The 22,005-nt window shown below is 35.5% G+C and overlaps 1 protein-coding gene across 1 annotated transcript in view; it reads left to right on the forward strand.

Moving 5' to 3' along the window:
* Rsrc1 (arginine and serine rich coiled-coil 1) overlaps nt 1-22,005 on the forward strand; it is a 328,277-nt gene that overhangs the window by 146,190 nt on the left and 160,082 nt on the right. The window contains exon 5 of the mRNA XM_052731019.1: nt 10,570-10,606. Coding sequence (XP_052586979.1) covers nt 10,570-10,606 — 37 coding nt within the window. The remainder of the gene's footprint in view (nt 1-10,569; nt 10,607-22,005) is intronic.

Consider the following 22,005-nt stretch of genomic DNA (forward strand, 5'->3'; position numbering starts at 1 on the left):
TATTTCATTATTGATGTTATTGTTTTTCAAGATTGACAGTAATAAAGTTTACCTTCATTACAATTCAGGCAGCCTAAATCCAAATCTTCCTTTTTCTCTCTGAAATGTATAATGTATGACCTGTTTAATCTCTCTAAGCTTCATTTATTTCACCTATAAATAGCATTAACTATAATTTTATGATAGACCTTTAAAGTTTCAATTAATTATGTGCTTGACAAATATGTTGTGTTTCCTCAGAAGCTGAATCTCTAAGAAAATCAGTTCAGTTAGACATGTAGTTTGACTAAAGCCAAGGAATGCAAAGACTTAGAACAAAGCGAAACAAAAACCAGCAATTAGGACTAGAGCAATGGCTCCATAGGTAAAGTGCTTTCTGCCTATGCAAGCTTGAGGACTGGAGTTTGGATCCTCATCTTCCAGCTGGGCATAGCTGTCACCAGCATGCTGAGGGTGGAGATGACATCCTCCAGGAAGGTTCTTAAGACAGACTAGCCATATGGGTGGGTTGACTCAATCAAGAAGACAGAGAGCATTTGAGAAAGACACACAGCATCATTCTCAGGCCTTCATGTGCACATGCTCATGCATCCACACACAGATGGGTGTCCACACACATTGAACACGCATACAAGCATATATTCACACTGTACGCACAGACACATGTAAAAATGCTAATTAATTTGACATGAGCAAGACTTGAATTCTAAGCTGAGAGGATAGTTTGAGTTCTGTTCTCTCCTGAAGTTTACCACTCTGCTTAAATGGGGGGACTGCAAGTGGAAGGAGAGAGCATCACAAGCCTTTAGTAACTGAAGAGCTGACTGATGACCCTTGAATTGCTGACATTTTTGAAATGTATTCAAGTATTGCATGTTCTTTCAATTCTAGCAGGTGTAGACAAAGGTTTTTACTTTGTAACTATTTGGAGACTGTTGACACAAGTCATACATTTTGGCAGATAGTGCTTTTATGACATTGTTGGGACATAATTCTCTATAGTGGACCTTTTGAAAGTGGAAATTGGATTTAAATGATAGTTGTGTAACTATAACAAATGAATATACTGTTTTTATGGTTAAGTAGTATAGATATTGTTTTACTCCTTTCTGAAATTACTTATACCTATTGGTGAAATTATTAAGGCCACTCCACGTAGTTAAAAGGGAGGTTTATTTAGTAGATAACTTACAAATGAAGGCATAAGTAGGTTGCAGGGTCTGGGAAAGGTGTAGCGCAGTCCGGTGGTGTTCTCTGGAGAACCTCTGCTCGGTCTACCTCCAGCGTCCAGGTTCCAGGAACCAAGAGCGCCCTGGCATCTGAAACTCGGTCTTCAGCATCCTCTCTCAGCCCCGCCTTGTAGGCGTGACCTTTAACAAAGCCTCAGTGGGGGTTGAAACTTCCAGGTCAAAGCTGGAATGACTACCCACTACATATATCTGATCCTCAAAATAAATTAAAATTACATAAAATTTGTAAATTATTTGTGAAAACTATGATTTTTTAAACAATTTTACTGTTAATAAGAATTTATATCACCTCAAATGTTCAACAATAAGAAATAAGCTAGCATACTGTAAATCTGTGAACAGAATAGCATAGAAACATTTAAAATGTTATATGTAGGGATATTTTTTGATAGTTAAACTGTTTACAGTATATAATTAAGTAATAACATGTTTAATCTACACAATTATGTCTGATGATCTCATTTGTAAGGAAAGTAATTGTATTTATGTGTTGTATAAAAATGTCTTGGAAAGCTATAACATACTGAAGCTATTATCACTGGCTGGTGATATTCAGGTGCCTTTTATTTTATTCTTAATTAGAACCAGATGTGATTTGAGTTTGTCTGCAGTGAGCATTTATTGTTTGCATGGTCACTTCTGGCCCATATGGCACATCTGTGCCTTTTAGGACAGTCTTGTGTTTGCAGCCCCACACTAGGGTACACTTACTGGTTAAGAAAAATAGCTTTTAACTTCTACATGGGTTCTAGGCTTTTTTTTTTTTCCACAGTGGACACTCCATAGAACCATACATCATGAACATGAACATTTACATAATTAAGTTATTTTGAATTGAAGAGTTGAGTTTATATTACCTTTAATGCATCCTCTCTGGGCAGATCACTTTCCATGCTTCACCTCTTGTCATGCTAAGCTTTGAGCTCACATGCCTGTCCTCTTTTCTGCTTCCTTGGTCTACCTAAATATAATCAGTCCTTCAGGAGCCAGCCAACGTCATCCTTCCCTTTGAACCCTTTCCCAGACACTCTAATATATATGACAGTTTCTTCTTTTTTGAACTTTTCTTAAGTTAGGTCAAGGACATAGACTGAGAGGGGTGTTGCCATCTCATCTAATTCCAGATGACTAGCTATGACTCCTTGGAACAATATGTTGAGAAAGATTGCCTCAGGGGACAGACAGATGACTTGGATGAGAAATGTGTGTCTGTCTATAGCGACTAGAAGATCAGGTAGCTTATGTACCATATATTTTTCTACCTGGATGAACATTCAAGGTTTTCCATATTACCTTTGTTTTGGCAATGCAGTTTGAAGTATCTAAGATGTAGACACCATGTCTCAATATCCCTGCTGTTTTTTTGTTGTGATTCTTATAACTCTTTAAAACATGAGGGTGCTCAGTAAGCAACCCTTCTGTGCTGCTTTTCCCCCCTTGGCAATCCAAGGTGCTTTGTGTTCCAAGTCTCTTGGGTTTGAAGAACTTTTCAAAATGGTTTCTTTTGGAACAAATCAAAGGACAAATTCGCTTACTTTCCCATGGAGCATGTAATCTAGAATATGACTTAAGAAATATTGGGTCTTAGAAAAAAAAGAAATATCGGCTCTCTTGTCTTCTAACATGGGTCTTTGTGAATACCAGAAGCTGTTTACCTGGAGGCCTTTAAGTAGCTTAATTATCCATGCCCACCTAAAGGCTCGATCTCCCATTGGAGTAAGCCACTGGGTGTCATCACAACATGGTGCTTAGCATGTTTGATTTCAGCTTGACTTGACATTGTGGATACTCACTAATGTTTTGCTTTAAGATGTTAGGAAGAGAATGGTATTTAAAATTTAATAATCATAGCATACTTACTGTGCAAATGATATATATATTCTAGGGTATAGCTTAATGCAAATAATAATTGATCAGACAAAAAGTACACATAAAATACAAATACTTAAAAACTACCATTTTGAATGTAATGTGAATATACACATACAGCCACTAACTTTCAAGAAATTCTCATACCAAGAGAAAAGTGCCAAGAATGCTAAGCTAACTTATTAAAAGGAAACTAAAAATTCTTGAAATAATAATTTGGACCTTAATGTTGATATTAGATATTCTTTATTGAATTAAAATGAAAAGTGAGCGACTGATACTTGCTTTTGATTACTTATTTTTCAACATGCATTATCTTTACCATCTTTCAAATAAATTAGGGTATTAAAGTGTGCTTATTTCAGGGTCTATATAGCATTCTTTCTGGTTTTAGCCAATGTACCAAACTTTCTATTTATTTCATGTATAAAACTAAGAATGACTTTCATTTGTTGACATTAAGCAGAGATAGATTTCAACATGATTAAAAGAACTAAAACTTATATAAAGATATTTCTCACTCTGCAAGTGTTATACCTATGGTTAGTTTGTTATATTGTCACTAGTATTTACTCAGTGACTTGTACGTTATTGTATACTGATTATCTTTTCAATCTGAGATTTGAATTTAAGGTGTGAAGCTGAGTGGAGATAAAACTTGACAAACAATACATTTTTTAAGTTGTAGAGCTGAAAATTGAACTTAGATTTTCCTTAGATTTTTGTAGTTTCAAATTTTTCATTAATAAGATTAGGTACATAATAGAATCTGATATATATATATATTGTTTCAGTTAGAAAACCTATGGTTTTCATTAATAAGATTGGGTATATAATAGACTCTGATATATATAAATTGTTGTTTCAGTTTAAAAATCTGGGTTTTTTAAATTTGTGTATTTTTGTAGGCATTTATAAACTTTGATTACTATCATGCATGAAAAATCCAATTCATGTAGTTTTGGCTTTATAAAGAGAAAAAACAAAACAAACTGTAATCCTAGCTCTTCTATGTATAGAAAGGTCTGCATTGACCTTTTAAAATTGAATAATATAATTAGTGCATGACAAAAGCCTAATGTAAAATTTTTATTGAGTTTCTTTATTTTTCAAAATTATCAAGTGAATGCATATCTTCATATCTTGTGTGGAATAATTTACTGATTACAAATCTTTTTAATGTTTTATTTATTAAGAACTTGCCAATGAAATATGTTAATGTTGCTATTAGTTATATGCAATATGTTTTATTAGTATTTTATAATGAAGTATTCTAATTTTAGCTTGTTCTTTGAAAAGGTTTTATTTATACTTAATTTTTTTAGTTTCCACATATCAAAAGTTACCTTTTCTGTAGGCTTTTTACTTAAATTTATTTTAAAATGTTACTTTTATAGTAGATCAGTAATAAATTTTGGATTGGATAATAGGACGTAATTAGAAAAATATTTACTTGAGAATCAATTATTTTTCCTAATATTTTGATAAGTATAAAACATTGAGAATCAAAGAATATCATCAGAAGGAAGAGTATTTTAAACTATACACATTAATTGTTTTTTAATCTCACTCCTGTAGACCACTACAAGTCTTAATGGTGACGTCTTTGGTTGTTATTGTACTCAAAACAGAGAGAGAGAGAGAGAGAGAGAGAGAGAGAGAGAGAGAGAGAGAGAGAGAGAGAGAGAATTGATCCCTTCCTTGTAAGACTAGATCTTAAAACAACAAAAATAAAAAAAAATCTACAGGCTTTTGTTTAGGTAATTATTAAGGGGAAACAGGCTGTATCAAGGGAGTTTCTGAACTTTGAACATGTTTCTCTTAGCAAAGTAATTAAATTTCTTTGCAACAAAAGTCAGATAGCCCTTTGCTGTTATTACTGTGTTTTTCTTGCTTGTCGTGGCCTCTTTTTCTATTTTCTATTGAGAAAGACAATAAGGTGGGTGCACATGGTTTCTTCTCGGGCTCGGTTTGACCACGTCTGCCTCACAGTGTGGAGCTCCTGCCTTTCCTGCTTTAGAGCCCTGTTCTACAGTCATTACGGTCTGTGCTGCCTCAACTACAAATTGGATGAACAACTCGTGACACTTTTTCAATATTATTACATTAAACCAAGTGGATTTTGATTGATAACCTAATATTCAACTAATGCAGAACATCAATCATGGCAAGTATATTAATTATTTAATATTGCAGTCTAATTCAGAAATCGATGTGCTGCATGAGGGGAAGGGAAACTCATGGTTCCCAGAAGATTTAAGACAGGGAATGATTAAAAAAAAAAAAAAAAAGAAAGAAAGAAAGAAAGACCTGCTGTACTCCTGTGTGTTAGTTCGATACAAATCTTTATTCATTTGCCAATAATCTCTTCCCATTTTCCACTTCAGGACCATTTTATCAGTTTTGAGACCTATAATTGAATTAAGTCTGCTTTCAGCACAGGGCAAAAGGAGTTGCACAAATATTGATGAAGTCATGACAGGGACAGCCCAAGAGACAGACCACTAAGAGGACAGGTTTTCTACCATTTGTTGCAAGATCCCTTTATCAATTTTTTTTTAGTTTGTGTCTCTATTTAAAAAAGAAAATCATTAAGACTTCTGTAATGACTTTTAGATCTTTTGTACTAAATGCCACCTGCCACAACATGACTTCTATAGCACCTTATAGTTTGGAATGGACTTTTGTATGTATTATATTGCATATTCTTTAAAAACAACTTATGCATTAGGCAAGTCCTAGTTATCTTTATATTGTGTAGTGAATTTTTCTTAAGTGTGTATTTGTGGCTTCAGTGCAGGTGAGTAATCACTAAGCTTATGTGGGTATTTTGTAATAGAGATTAAATTCGAATTTAGATATTCTGCTTCTAGAGCCAAGATAATATATTTATTATCTTAATAATACATAAGTACAACTCACATTGCTTTTTCTTTGTTGTTTTGAGGGCTGCTTTACATATAATTTGGAAGAGACTGGGAATATAAAATCATTTGCCTTTAAAGCTTTCATTCAGATTTGTCTGGTCATTTTTAAATACTTTTTTAGAAACCTTTCTGAATTATTTTGTCTTTTAGACTTGTGTGAATCATTTCAGAAATTTCTTTTTCCTGAGTGTTATTGGTGAATCTTCTTCCCTGGCATTTCAGTCCAGGTTAGTTTGAGAGCTCAAGTGGTAAGACTGTAGTGTTCTAGTCCAGCTTTAAGCCTTTCCATCTCCTTTGAAAACACGGTTAGAAACAAAGCAAAGCACCCTCACTCCACACATACACAGACCCTTTCCCACCCCCATCTCTTCATGTTACTTTCTATCCGAGATGACCCCTTACAGGTGGAAACCCCTTGCTCTTTTTGTGGCATGGTGATAGGGGGTGTGCTGGCAGGTTTATGTCAGCGTGACCCAAGCTAGAGTTATTTGAGAAGAGGGAACCCAAATTGAGAAAAGACCCCCACCAGATTGCTGTGGGCAGTCCTGTGGTGTATTTTCTTCATTAGTGATTGATGGAGGAGAGCCTGGGCCGTTGTGGGTGGTGCCAAACCCCCAGGGGCAGGTGGTTCTGGGCATGGGGACAAGCCTCTAAGTAGCACCCCTCTATGGTCTCTGCTTCAGTTCTTGACAATAGGTTCTTGCCTTCTGTTCCTGCCCTGACTTATGAACTGTATGCTGTAATAAGCCCTTTTCTTCTCAACTTGCTTTGATCCTGGTGTTTATCATCATAATAGAAAGTAACTAAGGTCAGATGGAACTGGGCAAGGCCGTGCAGAGACCTAAGCTGAAGCTGGCAGATGCTTATAACTGGTCACATGCTCTGATTCAGATGTTGTGAAGTAGGTGCTGGAATATCAATTCCTTTTCATTTAATGCATTTCCTCCAGGAGCTTTCTTTACAGTGCTTTAATTGGGAAGCTAAATGAACATTTGTAATGACTTGTAATAAATTCTGTAATGGGACATGTACAGGGAGGGTGTTACAGGAACATTTTTGGAAGAACTCTCTATATTGTGGGTAAGGGAGTGATTTTCTTCCATTGAGACATAGTTTAGGAGTACTGAAAGTTTGTTTTTCATTTTATTGTTTATTAATAATATGAGAATTTGAGGAGACTGAAAGAAAATAGCAGTGTGTGTGTGTGTGTGTGTGTGTGTGTGTGTGTGTGTGTGTGTGTGTGTGTGTGTGTGTGTGGTCACGTAGCTCATTAAGAGTGAAAACTAGATTAATAGTTTGTCCACTTTGGCTATTACTGTCACTTTCCATGTTCTGTCGCTTTGGCAGGATACATGTGTTAAGAAAACGTACACCTTACAAAGATTTTACTTTATTATGGAAGCTGCATTGACACTGAACAAGGCAGGAGACGTTGAGATCCAGTGAGAAGCTGATAAAAGAGGCTAGTCTCAAATAAGGTGCCACCTGTGAAACAGAAAAATGTACTTGGGTGATAATAATTAAGGGTATCAGATGACAAAGACTCTGGTAGATTATGTTTGCTTTTGTTTGGTAGTGAATGAAGAGATGTGCCAATAATAATAGCTAGTTTTCTGTCTGATGTGCTATCCAAAACACATATAATGTGGCCAGGTGTGGTATCACATACCTTTAATCCCAGAAGTCAGGTGACAGAGGCAGGTGGATCTCTGTGAGTTTGAGGTCAGCCTTGCCTACAAAGCAAGTTCCAGAAAATGTACCTATCTCTGTCTTACTCTACTATCTTTGCATATCTTCCTGACTTTAATCCCTTGGGCTGTGCTGCATGAAAACTAACTCATGGCTTCCAGCCTCCATTCCTAATGCCCAGACGAACATACTAAGAGGAGATGAGCACTTCTGCTGCCTGGGCTTGTCTCTAACAGGTCTCTGCTGCTTCTAGCACCCTTAGCAAAACTATACATTCAGTGTAGATATGTAAGGGTTAGTGAAACTCATCCTCTAATCTCTAATGCCAACATAACCCTAAGAAGAGGCGAGAATAAATTACTGCAAGGGGTGAGCAGAGACTCTGTGTATAATTAGTTCAAATTTTATTGTTATTTGTTTAATTGAACTGGAGTGCAAAGAAATCTTTGTTTTCACAAGGACATTATACAGTTATTAGTGTAACTCAGAATTTAAACTGCCTATTAGTCCAGTTAGAGGGGACCAAAGCCCTCTTTTATACTATGGAGGCACCTACACTCATGTGTGTATATTCCCTCACACAGAAACACACATATACAACATTTAGATTTATTTTATTTTTAATTATGTGTATATATGTGGGGTATGTGCGTGTGAGTTCAGGTGCCCATGGAGTTCAGAGGAGGAAATTGGATCCCCTGGAGTTGGAGTTACAGGCAATTGTGAGGTCATTGGCTTAGGTGCTGGCAACCAAACTAGGATCCTTTGCAAGAGCAGCACACACACACTCCTACCTTCTGAGCCATCTCTCCAACCTAGATAAAATACTTAAAAAAATTACTAAGACCTGTAATTATGCTGAACTAAAATATTGCTTGATCAGGGTAGGAAAGTCAAAGTTCGTTTGTCACTAATAAACTGATATAGAATCTTAAAAAAAATCCACCCAGGGGCTGACTCAGCAGTTAAGAGCACTTACTAGGTATTGTAGAGGACTCAAGTGGCTTACAAACACCCTTAACGCTATTGCCTGGGAATTCTGACAGCCTCTTCTGGTCTCCATGGGGTACTGCATGCATGTGGTACACATACAGTCATTCAGGCTCACTCACACACATATACATAAAAATTTTTAAATATAAACCTTCTCCATGCACTTAAGACATAGGGCCAGAGGCCCCTGAGCTGGAACTCAACTGATTGTGTCCTCCTTGTGCACCAGAAGGCATCAGGCAAGCATCCAAGGGAGTGAAACAACCATGAGTGCTACTCAGCTGTGATTCCTGTGGACCCTAACAGCGACCAGCATGTCACAGCTACACTAAATATTTGTCCTTACACCCACAGAAAACCACTGTTCTCATTCTTCATCAAAGAAACTTCTTTTTACAACTGACAGACACCATTGCAGAAAAGCACAACCAATCAACACACAGAGTTGTAGAGCCCAGATTCAATAGCTACTCCTACAAAACTATGTGTACACCTAAGGCCCAGGGAACACTGCAGAAGAAAGGATGGGAATACTGTAAGTATTCTCCAGAGGATCAAGGAGTTTACTGTGAGATTATGTCTTGTAGTAATGTCAGAAGCTTTGCCCATAAAGTCTCACCAACATGAATGCCTAAATATGAGCTGCGCAAAGACAGTGACAGTCATGCCACAGTGTGTAGAGAAAGACCATGAGGCTCTAACCCTGCACAAAGAACTACAGGCAAGTAAGGGATGCTGACAGTGGGAGAGATAGTCTTCCCCAGGAAGGAGCACTCCAGTTGAATTTCCATACCAAATGGTCAGCTCTGAAAACACACAAGGAACATAATGACCAACCAGGTTATATTTAGTTCTGTAAACAAAACATATATACATAGAAGAATGTAAAACAATGAAAAAGAGGTCATGAATTTCAAAGAGACAAAGAAGGGTTGTATGAGAGGGTTGGACAAAAGAAAGGAAAGGAGAAAATGATGAAATTATATTAAAATTGAAAAATAAAAGAAAAAATCCTTCTTTTTTTTTTTTTTTTTTTTTTTTGGTTTTTCGAGACAGGGTTTCTCTGTGTAGCTTTGCGCCTTTCCTGGGACTCACTTGGTAGCCCAGGCTGGCCTCGAACTCACAGAGATCCGCCTGGCTCTGCCTCCCGAGTGCTGGGATTAAAGGCGTGCGCCACCACCGCCCGGCGAAAAAATACTTCTTAAAAAAGTAAACCTTCAAAGAAATCCACATATTTGCCATACTTCATCAGATGTCTAAATTGTCTTTGCAACTTATATAAATATTTAATTTTAGTTCTACAAGCAGTTTTTTATAATCAAAAACAAGATATTGTGTATCTCATATTTGATTTTTTGATATTTTCTCAACATAATAATTATAGATCTTAATTTATAATGTAATTAATAGCATTCAAAATTATTTGACAGTGTTTTGTTATTTAACTGTATATTCAGAAGTGTACAGTTGTAGTGTCTAGGTGGTAGATAGACTTTGAGGTTGAACATTTTCATAATTGTAAAAAACTGATGTAAATAAACATTGTGTGAATAGTAAAGAATATACTGGACATTTTTTTTGTTCTCCACTGACAGAAAAATTAAACATTTTTTTCTGTTAGTCAAATAAAACTTTTAATGCTAATACTAATTTTAAAAAATATTCTCTGTTGGTGGATATTTTCCCCTTAAAACAATGTTATTATGAACTTTAGTAAAGATAAATGAAAAATTATAAGGTTTTATAAAGTATTTTTAGGTAAACATAAATTAGAGCAGACAGGGGTTTAGTAGCTATTTAGAACTTTTATTCTTCTTCTTCTTCTTTTTTTTTTTTTTTAGGGAATCTGGAAACATCAAAGCTGGATTAGAACATCTGGTAAGCTCTAAGTTCCTCTTGAACATTTGCATCGTCTTTGATAGCTGCATCCTAAATGAACACTTTTGGATGAGTTTTGAATACCTTGTAGTGAAAGTCAACCAGTTCCCAAAGGCTCAGCCTACTGGTATTATGTGAAGGAACTCACCTTTTCATTTATCTTACCATTTCGAGGGAATTAAATTTTTTTAAATTAGTTTTTTTTTTTTTGATGTAGAGATGAAATAAAATGAATGACAATCCTTGGATTGATGATTGCTTTAATTAGAAGCAAAAATTGTTGTAGATTTTTGGTGTATCTTGATCTGACACAAACAAGCACATGTTTTGAACAAAACACAATCAAATATTGCTTGTATAAATGTGTATGTTCCAGTGATTTAACAGCTTTGAAAGAAATGCACAGCTTTGTTTCTCCTAATGTCTTTCTTTATGAATAATGCATTGGTTTAAACTATATTTGGTTTTAGTATATAAAATAATTGAGATGCACAATTTTGTTTTGAGCAAGCATTTTTAAAGAACAAATGAAATTTAAACTGATTTAGCATTAAAATCTGTCTACTGATTTAAAACATTGGAAAGGCCCCTTTATAACAATTCACTGAGTTGACTGGATAAAGTGTTCATCATAGCATTAAGTAGTTCATTTAAACAGAGCCTTATAAACTCATGCTCTGGTTTCTGGTCAAATCCAAATGTTGAATAATTAATGGTAGTGATCTTTTGTAAATACAGTCTAAGTACTTTTAAAATTGAGAGGCTTCATTCATATATCATACTCTAGCTTTGTTAACTATTAATGTACTTTTGTTCTGCTTCCACAAAAGGAACACAGTAGCAAGAGGCAGTTCATGTTTTAAGATTACTGTTGCTTGTTGATAATTTCACGGGTGTGTATAATGCATGTTAGCTACTCCCTCCTCACCTGGCAGCTTCATTTTCACTCACAGCAATTTCAGAGTTAGAAAGTTTTCCTTTTAATAATCGAAGGAACTCGAGAAACCCTAGATCTTTCAAAATATTCCTAAAAAAGACTAATTTTTAAAAAGCTATGTAACTTCATTAGAAGAGTTGTTGGAAATGAGTAAATAACATTATGATTGTTGAAAATAAGTAAATAACATTTTGATTCTCGTCTTTGAAAAGTATTCCCAAGCTTCTATTTATCACTTAATAGTTACATAAGTAATTTAGGACATAAAATCAGGATAAAATGTTAATTGGAGCATCATGCTCCTATATCAATTGGTAGTTTATATCAAAAGATATTTGATATTATAATGTCAAAGTGAACTTTGGTAATTCCCTTTTTAATTTTTATTTAATTGAAAATTTTAGGCCTGTGTTTGGTTCAGTAGGTAAATGCAGTACCATAAGTCTTATGACCCAAGCTAGACCCCAGGAACCCATTTTATGGAAGGAGAGATCAGACTCCCAAATAAATCAATGTAATAAATAAATTAATAAACCTCTCTGTATTTTATTTTCCGTGTTCCTCAGAAAATAGTAAGTTTGATTTTTAAAGTTGAAATGATGTTTGCTGTCTTCCTGGCAGCCTCTGTGCTTTAGTGTATGTGCTGTGGCAACCATGAGGAGATCAGAAAGCTTTCTTAGAGGTGCTTCCCCTCCCCCTGCATGTGCTTTCGGGAGTGGAGCTCAGGGGACCAGGCTGCGCAGCAAGTGCTTTTACTCACTGAACCATCTTTATGACTTCTTCATCCCTAGGAATCTTTAGTTCATATTACATAAGTGGATAGATTAGAGTTTGATAGATATAAAAATTCACTTTTATTGTATAAATATTTAGTTGTCAGGGCTTTTTTGTTTTTGAGAGGGGTCTTTATGTAGCTTTGAACTCAAGGTCTTTCTGCATCCTTCTCCTGAATGCTGGGATGACAAGAACGTATCATCACGCATGAGATGTGTCTGTGCATATGCACACATGAACACACACACAAATGCACACACATGCACGCAAACAAGTTTTTTCTTTTAAAAAAATGAGTCATACAACACCCCGAATTCCAATCCAAGCCACAGATGTTATCTCACATATCATACTTGTTTTTCCCTTGTCAAAGTGAGAACTCTGATTCTTAACATCATTGTATCTATTTGTGTGCTGAATTATATGCAAAACAGTAGTTTCAGAATTACTGCATACCTGAAACACAAAACTGCTGAAGAGAATTCGGTATTTGTGTTTACTTTTACCCCACTGAGCATATTTATGTTATTTATTTGAACTATAGTTGGACTTATTTGTATCTGTTTGCATCTGGCTTAAATGCTTTTATTTGTTCTTGTTGGTTTCATCATAAATTCGATTCTGTATGATATGAACTTGCTTCCAGACATCAGAATCTTATAGTGGTCTTCTCAGAGATGTGTCAGTCCCTTCCTCTCTAGCCTGTTCTTTACCCACTCTTACTCAATTTTATTGACTTCTTGTTATCCTTCCAGTATATATTAAAACAAAGCATGTTTGTATATGAATGGATGCCCATTCTGTTTCTTTCTCTTTTCCTCTACCTGCATCCCTCTTTCCTTCCCTTCCTCTCACCATCTCTCTCACAACAATTTTCTGGACAGTAGAAACTTTCCAACATTAAGAAGACCGAGAAGTAAGGTTGAACGCCATCACAAAACAGCCTTACCTAACTAACATCATTCACAGAAATGAGCAAACGCAAACCATAGAAGACTCAAATGCTCATGTAATTGCTACAAATGAATGTACATCAAGCAATCATTTCGTTGTAACCTCCCTTTAATCATAAGAAAAGAGAATTTATGTAGCATAGTAAAGACATGCAAGACTTAATGAAACACAATTCTTTAAAAATCTCTCAACTTACTTTTAAATAATGCAGAAAGCATCTGAAATGATTAAATGACTTAAGCTGTCTCTTTTATTGCAAATTGTTTTGCATATCAAAATAATCTCCGTTTATAATAATAAAAATAACAGCTTTTTGAACAAGAATTTTTGTTTGTTTGTTAAAACTAGAAGTTCTAAAAGCCTGGGTTTTATTTTAAAGGAATCTTCAAGTACCAGTATGTATTTACAAAGAATACTAATTTGGGTTATATTTTCAAAACTCTTAGCTGTTAAATATTGAAAATCATAATGCATTCAAAAATAAAATACCCATATAAGATAACTTTAGTAAGAAACATTCTTAAATCAAAAATTGGAAAAGCATTAAGCAAGAAATGGTAGTATGTCATCTTATTCAAACATTTGATTGTATATCTTCTCATAGAGCCCAGATTCTTCCCCGTTGTTCCCCATTGTTAAGAAACATTTCAGGGCTGGAGATATAGCTTAGTGGAAGATCCCTTGCCTAGCATGTTTATGTCTGTCAGCCCCTCCCCTAGTTTTTTTTTTTTATCGGCATTATTCTTTTTCATATGCTGTATTTGATTATATTTGTTCCACTCTCCCAACTCCTCCTGCATCTTCTCAACCTTCCTATTTACCAAACTTCATTCTCTCTTTCTCTCTCTCAGAAAATAGTCAAAACAAACAAACAAATAACAACAAAAAGAAAGATAGCAAAAAGAAAAATAGCAAAACAAAACAAAAAGCACACATTTTAAAAAAGTGGAGTTTTGTGTTAATCAGCTACTCTTGAGCATGGGGCCTTCCGTAGCATGTGTAGAGAGACCCAGTGCCACTCAGCTGAAGAAAACTGATTTTCTTCTCCTAGGAAGTATCCATTTCAAATAGTTTCTTGGTTACAGATGGATCCCTCAGCACACTTGAAACAATCTGCAATAATTTCAGTTAGAAGAAAAGTAACCTTGCAATACTCTTTAGCTGGGAAACAAGAGAATCTTGGTACACTGCTGGAAAGTTATATGAGAAAATCAAAAGTTATCTTGAGAAGGCTTCCTTATTCCTCCAGGAATACCGTAGATACTTCCTTTAAGATTAAAAAATCAGGTTAAATACACTGGAATGCACTGCTCTCCATGACCATGCTCTCACCTGCACTGGACACATCTGAGTCTCCTGAATCAGCTTGCTTACTAGATGTTTCTATAATGTTACTTAAGGCAGATAGAGAGATGTCTCACACTTTGCAGGCACTTGCCTTGGTGAAGCCTGCTGACCAGAGTTCAATCCCAGGAGCCCCTGGACAGGTGGATGAAGGAGAGAACCAAATCCACAGAGACCTCCACCTGTGTAGTGGCATGTCCGCATACACACTAAATAATAATTTTTTTAAAGTTTATAAATTAAATAAGATTGATTCCATGTATAATTCAGCTTGCTTTAAAAGATACCCAGAGCTGCCAATGAAGCACCAAGAAAAAGGACTTTAAAAGGAGGATTCAGGACCTTCTTACAAGGCCATCCTTCTTAGGTTTTCTCTGATAAGACTTCCAAAATGATAGTTTTATCTCTGACATGGTTTGACATGAAAAATATCTGTACAGGTTCAGGGATAGGGAGCATTGCTGTGGTGAACAGTTAGGAAATATGTTGCAAGATTTTGTGATTTAGTCTAAAAAATAGGTATAATTGTTCCTTTTAGAAAGTCTTATAATGTGTATTTTGATATCCTTTCAGTAAACACTGATATAACTACATGGGTACTAAGGGAGGTATTATGAAATAACTGATTATCTAAAAGTATTATTTGTGAGTAAAAACAGCATTTGTATATTTTAAGAGAACATGGCACAAAGTATAATTAAAGAACCCTGTCTTTGGGTTTGTAAGGTGAAGGCCAAGACCATAGAAGACAAAAGCATTTCTAAACATAGTGTAAGTGGTATAATTCAAAGCATCAAGTACTTCAAACCTACCCTTCATATTTTTACCCATAACCTATTCTAGGAGTGAAGAATGTAGCTGGGTAGTAGTGTTTGTGTAGCAGGCAGGAGGCCCTGGGCTGGATCCCTGGTACCCAAAACAGAAACAAATCCCCTATCATTTGATGTAGCTTTGTCCTTTTAGAAAAGTAAGAAAACTATTTTCATAACCTTATGCTATCAGTTAACATAGCTGCTTGATAAAAAAAATCAGTTTGTTTCAAGATAAAATCTAATGTGGTATGTAATTAATAAAAAATGTTAAATGGATCATTATAAGAATACCCGGATATGTGTATATTCCTATTTAAATCCATATTCACTTATATACTGATATAATTCCTGGATCTAAACCATGTTTTCAGAGTATTTAAAATACGGGGGGAAAAGAGTTCAGGGATAGAATGTGCTTGTTAACAAGAATTGTGTGTGTTTGTTGAGCAAACACCAGAATAATAGCATTTTACTATAGGACACTGATCAAGTCTCAGGCACTCACAGTTAGGAATTAGAAAGATCATAAAAAGTCTAGTTAGACTGTTTCCTCTTATTGAAAAGCAGCACATCTTCTTCCCGCTCTCCTTCTTTCTGTTTGTCCTGGCAATCATCCTATAGTTACAGCATCAGTCCCCTCCCCTCTCCTCCAAACGCACCTTCTTTATCTTGCATCCCTGCCACATGTTTTCATAAATAGTGGGAGAAGTGAGCTTCCAGAGTCAGAGAAAATGCTTTATTACCAACAGCACCCAGATAATCTGTGCATAATAGATTCCTTGGAACCCCCAGTTTCATGGAGTGATGGTTGTGTGCTCACTGAGTTGTGTGACAGCTCAGGAACTCAAGGTGTAGGAGTCTTTAAGCAGCTGTGAATTTTTGCTCACAGGAATGACAAGCTTGTTATTCTACTTAAGTAGCAGAACCACTTCTATGCCGGGGGTCCTCTATCAGTATCTTCCAAGACTGTTAAAAATATTTGTAAAGATAATTCGGAATAAAAGCTGCTGTAAGATACATCGAACTGCTGTGGAGAACTGTCTGTCTCTTAAGAGTGATTTCTCTTATTTTGAAGTTGGGCAGTGTGTGTTTTAGTGTAGTGCGAGTCTTTTCTCTCCCCCTTTGGTTCACTTCCTCAGCCTGCTGAGATGCATCCTTACACTCCCCATTTGCTCTCATCAGATCAGGACTCCCCTCTCATTTTTCACCCTGTTCTTCCTCTTGTCTCTTTACTACTTCACTAGAACGTATGTTATGTACTGCTGCTCTGTCTGCTCATGTTGTTGTAAAAAAGGTTCTAAAATTAAGTATATTGTTTTTAGCTTCAGTTTGCTGTTAGCACCCTACTTTTCTCTTGTTTAGAAGAAACTCATACTCTGGTATAGTTCTTGCAGAAGGCTCCTGACATCTTGCTTATTCCAAGCTATTTTTCTAGAGTCTTACCATTTGAATGATAATTTAGCTTCCTGTAAATCCTGTCTTTCATTACATTATGTTGACTCATAAGAATATGATTCTATTAATACCTTGTTGTATACTTTTTTCTTGATGTCTCTTCTACCAATCTGATTTACTTACCTTTATTTATTTCATTTGTTAATTTTTGCCTTGAGAAACTGTCACTTTTCTTTGTCCTTTAATGTCCTATTTTGCTCAGATAAGCCTAAAAGTTCATTGTTTCTTTGTAAGTACAAACTGATCTTTGTTGTGCATGGATTTAAGTTTTATTATTTCATGAAATTAATGTTTTGGATTATATTATTAAATATTAGCTCTGTTCCATTGTTTTGCTGTCTCCAGGTACTGTGTGTGTGTGTATGTGTATGTCTGTCTGTGTGTGTCTTTGTGTGTGTGTATGTGTGTGTGTGTGTGTGTGTGTGTGTACTATAAACTTTTACTTGTCTTTGCTTTTAGTCACAGTCTAAATTTTTTTATTCTCATTTTATCCAATCTTTTAAATTTTCATTCAGATTTATTACTCTTTGTACATATTGTAATTTTTCCTTATTTCTGAAATAATCTTCCTTTTTGGTTTCTATATTTTAAATTTTCATGTGAAGATTTCTTTGGTATTTAGTGAAGTATTATGCTTTGGGATTATTTTCTGGTACAGAATTTTTAAGCTATAAAATGTTTTGATTTCTGTTTTCTGTTTACTTCTTAGATAAGTTTTATGGGAGAATGATTTTACGTGTCATTTTTAATCTAGACATTTTGTAGACATGCATTCTAGATCAAGGATGGCCTCTTGTGCAACACAGTGATGTGCAGGTTCTTTAACAGATGCTGGCGGATGGGAGAGAAGATAGAAGGTGGCAGGTGATGTTCGAACTGTTAGGAATTTGATTGCTTTTCACTGTATTCGCCTCTATAGTTTTCTGTTCAGAAGCCTTGCTCCCTCGGCTGCCACTTCGGCCCCACTCCCTTCCAAGCCCATCCTCTAGGAACCAGACCACAGTTTCAGTCTTCTGACCTTTTAGTGTCATACTTTCTCCCATCCCCCTCCAGCCCCAGGGATTCATTTTATTGGTGATTCTGGCTATGATTTCACCTTACTACTACTTTTAATGATGAAAAGTGGCCTGTGGATATTTTTACCGCAGAAAGAGAAATTACAAATTTATAAAAGAAAATGTTATAAACCACTTTTTAGACAACTGTGGTGCTGTGTTCAAATACAGGGCCTTGCATAATGCTAAGCACATGCTAACAGGTGTTCTGTCACTGAGTGGCAAGCACATCCTTTGAATAGCCCCTGAATCCTAAGTAATCATTCTCCTAGGGTCATCAGCAGAGCTGAACATAAAATCTCTCAAAGGAGCCAGTAACCATACTAAAACCTACAGAAAATGAGTGAAACGTCTACTTCTAATGTCCACCTAGAGCTTTTAATGACGCTAAAGAAATAATGCATTTGTCTGAAGAAGAATAACGGACAGATAAAAGGCCTTCTAGCATTGACTCCGGCTTGTCTTTCAGTGTCTCTCTGCAGGCAGAGAAGAGGGAGTGATTAGTGATAATGTTGCTTCTGCCTTGTTTCTGAATTAGTGATCTTCCAAAGTTGTAGAGAATCAAACCCTCGTAAGTTCTTGTCATATTAAGTTGTTTTTCTCCTGGTTATATTTTAAAATTATGTAGTGTATAGTAACTTGGGCCCCCCATTGAACTCCTGAATTTAAATGTTTACTCTCGCCAGAGTCTTTAATGTATCCCTCTAATTATTAATGCTATTAACATGCATTTTTAGTATTTCTATCATGAAAAGGTCCAGGTGGTAAAGCTTGCCATGTGATTACAATACAGCCATTGTTGTTATCTAGGCAAACTGTATATGGAATGATACCTATTCCTCTTAGTAGAGGGATTAGAGTCAGGAAATATTGTTAATAGATGGACCATGTTGAAAAGTTGTCAGTGTTTAAAAGGAAAACTAGTATTCTTTGTTGTTTCTTACCAAAAAGAAGGACTGATGCTGGTGCACAGTTGTGGAGAATGAAGTATGGTATTTCTAAAGTCTCTCTTGTTCTCTTTTCGGAGAAGTCACATAAATAAATGGACGTGGGTCCCAGTCACTTGAGAATCACATTTAAGTGCAGATTCTGATTTTCAGGGTCTAGAAAAGGACTTGAGGTTATGCATTTAAGGAAATTTGAAGTGAAGCCAGTGTTTTTCTGAGATCCACTAGGGAGAAAAATACATTAAAAAGTTTAGTCTTGAAATGCAAAGGACAGTTTCTGGATCAGGTAAAGAAACTGAACTCAGAGCCTGAGACTTATGAATAGTAGGTAAGTGGGTTTATAAACCTAGGGAGGTGGACATGCCATAGATTATAGAGGACAAAGTATCCACCATACTCTGCAAGAACAATTCAGGGACTGAGTTTCTTTGGGTTTTTTTTTTTTTGTCTCTCCTTTACTCTGTATTGAACTGTTAACATTTCTCAGGACTGTAGCGATATGCTAGTACTAATAATACAGTGTTCAACATAGGACAGTTAAAATAAGTGATAATAAATCTTTTGATAAAAGAATTATAAGGATTTACAGCTTTAAGTGAGATTTGCTTTCTATTAATAGTTGAATGGCAACAGAACTCTGGAGCCATGCCTGTGGGTTTCATCTCCCCACAGAGGTCTCATTTGTGTTTCTTACATTGTATAACATTTGAAAGTGATGACCTACTTGTCTTTGTGGTCAAACAGCACAGTCTGGCCATTTTGAGTGTTGAAAAGCAACTATCATTAATAGCTTGTTTAGTCCATCAGTGGTTTGTAAGACGATGTTGCTGCCTGCCAGCAATGTAGGTACGTCCCATGCTATTATATACTCATCAATAATGCTACCAGGGCCTAATAAAAACCCATCCCTCTGTTTTAGGCTATTTTACATAGAACTTATAAACCAAACTGCTGTATTTCGGTTCTCAGAATAACAATTGCCTTTAACACAAACATAATTATAGTGTATACATTTGATATATTTGAGTATTAAGTTAACCTATAAAATGAACATGAAAATTAGAGGGATTGATTTCCCACTATTCTGAAAAGTACTTTTGATAATTGTATAAATGAGTTAGAGAATATAGTTACTTCAAATGCACCAGTGCTAGGCATACACTGTATAATGTTATATAATTCTGGTTTAAAGTATTTATTGTCTCATCACAATTTAGAATTCTCAACCTTTAGGTAGTGACCCCTTTGTGGATGAATGACCCTTTCACAGGGTTCACCTAAGATGATTGGAAAACACAGGTATTTACATTGCGATTCATAACAGTAGCAAAATTACAGTTATGAAATAGCAATTAATATAATTTTATGGTTGGGGCTCACCACAGCACGAGAACTGTATTAAAGGGTCACAGCATTAGGAAGGTTGAGGACCACTGAATTAAGGGCTTCGCTGGATCTACCAGAGCTTTAGTTTTCTTACCTAAGCCAGTATTTATTGGATGCTCAGGATAAAAATGCATATTGAAATAGATACTTTCCTCAAATTGTAATTATAATATGAAACTACAAGATGTTCTCTTCACAGAAGACTGTCATTTTTAACAGAAAAGTGTATTTCATGAATATTTGCAAATTAAAGCAATTTGATAGGGATTCAGTGTTAATTTCATATTACCGTCATGATTTCTTAGGCTCCTTATAGGTCTTATACATGAGAACCAGCTCGAATTGTAGTCAGAAATAGTGTTGTCAGTGGTTCATTTTTTGAATCTATTTTGATCAGTTGCAACTTCGTTGCATGTTAAAAATCAATGATTAATAACTATTATCAAATCTTCCAAGTAGCAGAGCATAAGACCCTTTCTCTCTCCACCCCAGTCCTTTCCACTTGCCAAAGAGATGACTGCCTGTTCCGTTTTGGAGGGAAGATGTCTCGTGAAGAAATACTGTCAAACTTGTACTTTACCAAAACAAGAGGTTAAGCAGTGTTCAATTATTACTAATGGGCTGGGATTTATGTTTGATATAGATGAATTTTTCTTGACTTTTATGCACCCATGCTTCTTAAAGTTTTTAAAAATAAACACTCTAAATTCACTAGTGTAACTTCTATTGCCCATCTGCCACAGATTTCACAATCAAATCTCCTTGAACCCACATAGTTACCAAATAACTTTTCATGCTTTCTGTGTTATACTTCAGAATGTTTTTACTACAGGTTTTACTTCTTTGCAGGGAAACCCAGGAGATATGCTGGTATCTAAGGGCTTTCTTAGGACCTAACTTATTGTAGCAATAGTGAGAAAACATGCAATACAGCTAGCCCTCCCCACCCCGAGTCAAAGTGTTATGAGTCAAAATAGAAAATGTCTATACAATATGGTACATTTAGTCCCACTCCTTGTCATTGCCACCAGATCACAGCTTTAACAATCACAGCCTGTATATTTTAGGTTTGTAGAAAGACCACACCATAAGGATTAAAAGATGTGATTTTACTTTGTGACCCCATAGCTGCTAGTTCATTTAATTCATTTCCTCCTTTATGGACTGGGGTATCAAAATAGTGTGTGCATATTTATCAAAGCAGAAAACTTTCTACACTTAGAGTATTATATATAGAAAGAAAGATATCATAACTGTTTCATTTATGTAAAACTATTGCAATTCCAATGTACTTATAGTGGGCTGTGAGAAAATACTATACTCTGTATGCTTATTACCTCTCTCCTGAAAACTTCTTTGTGTACTTTTAAGTGACCTGTAATAATACATGTTCATTGTAATGGATGAAAAGTGATATAGAAAAATGATTATAGCATCTACCTGCCATCAATCTAATGTTTACTAGCACTCATCCTCCTAAGCTTCTCTCTGTGACAATATACGCATATATTAATTAGCATTTTGTTTACTTAACCGTGAATCACACTATATATGTGATGTTTACAACATTCAGTTGTTTGTTTGGGATGGATGCAATGTACATGCACATACATATGAACCTGGTATTTGATGAATTTCTATCAAAATATTGTGAGTAATTACTACTATTGTCTTTTAACATTTTAGGAGAAGTTTGAGAGCCAGTTTATTTCCAGTTTTGGTTACCTTGATTCCA

This window comes from Peromyscus californicus, unplaced genomic scaffold (assembly GCF_007827085.1).
Source record: "Peromyscus californicus insignis strain IS unplaced genomic scaffold, ASM782708v3 Scaffold_9__1_contigs__length_137607984, whole genome shotgun sequence".
Taxonomy (NCBI): domain Eukaryota; kingdom Metazoa; phylum Chordata; class Mammalia; order Rodentia; family Cricetidae; genus Peromyscus; species Peromyscus californicus.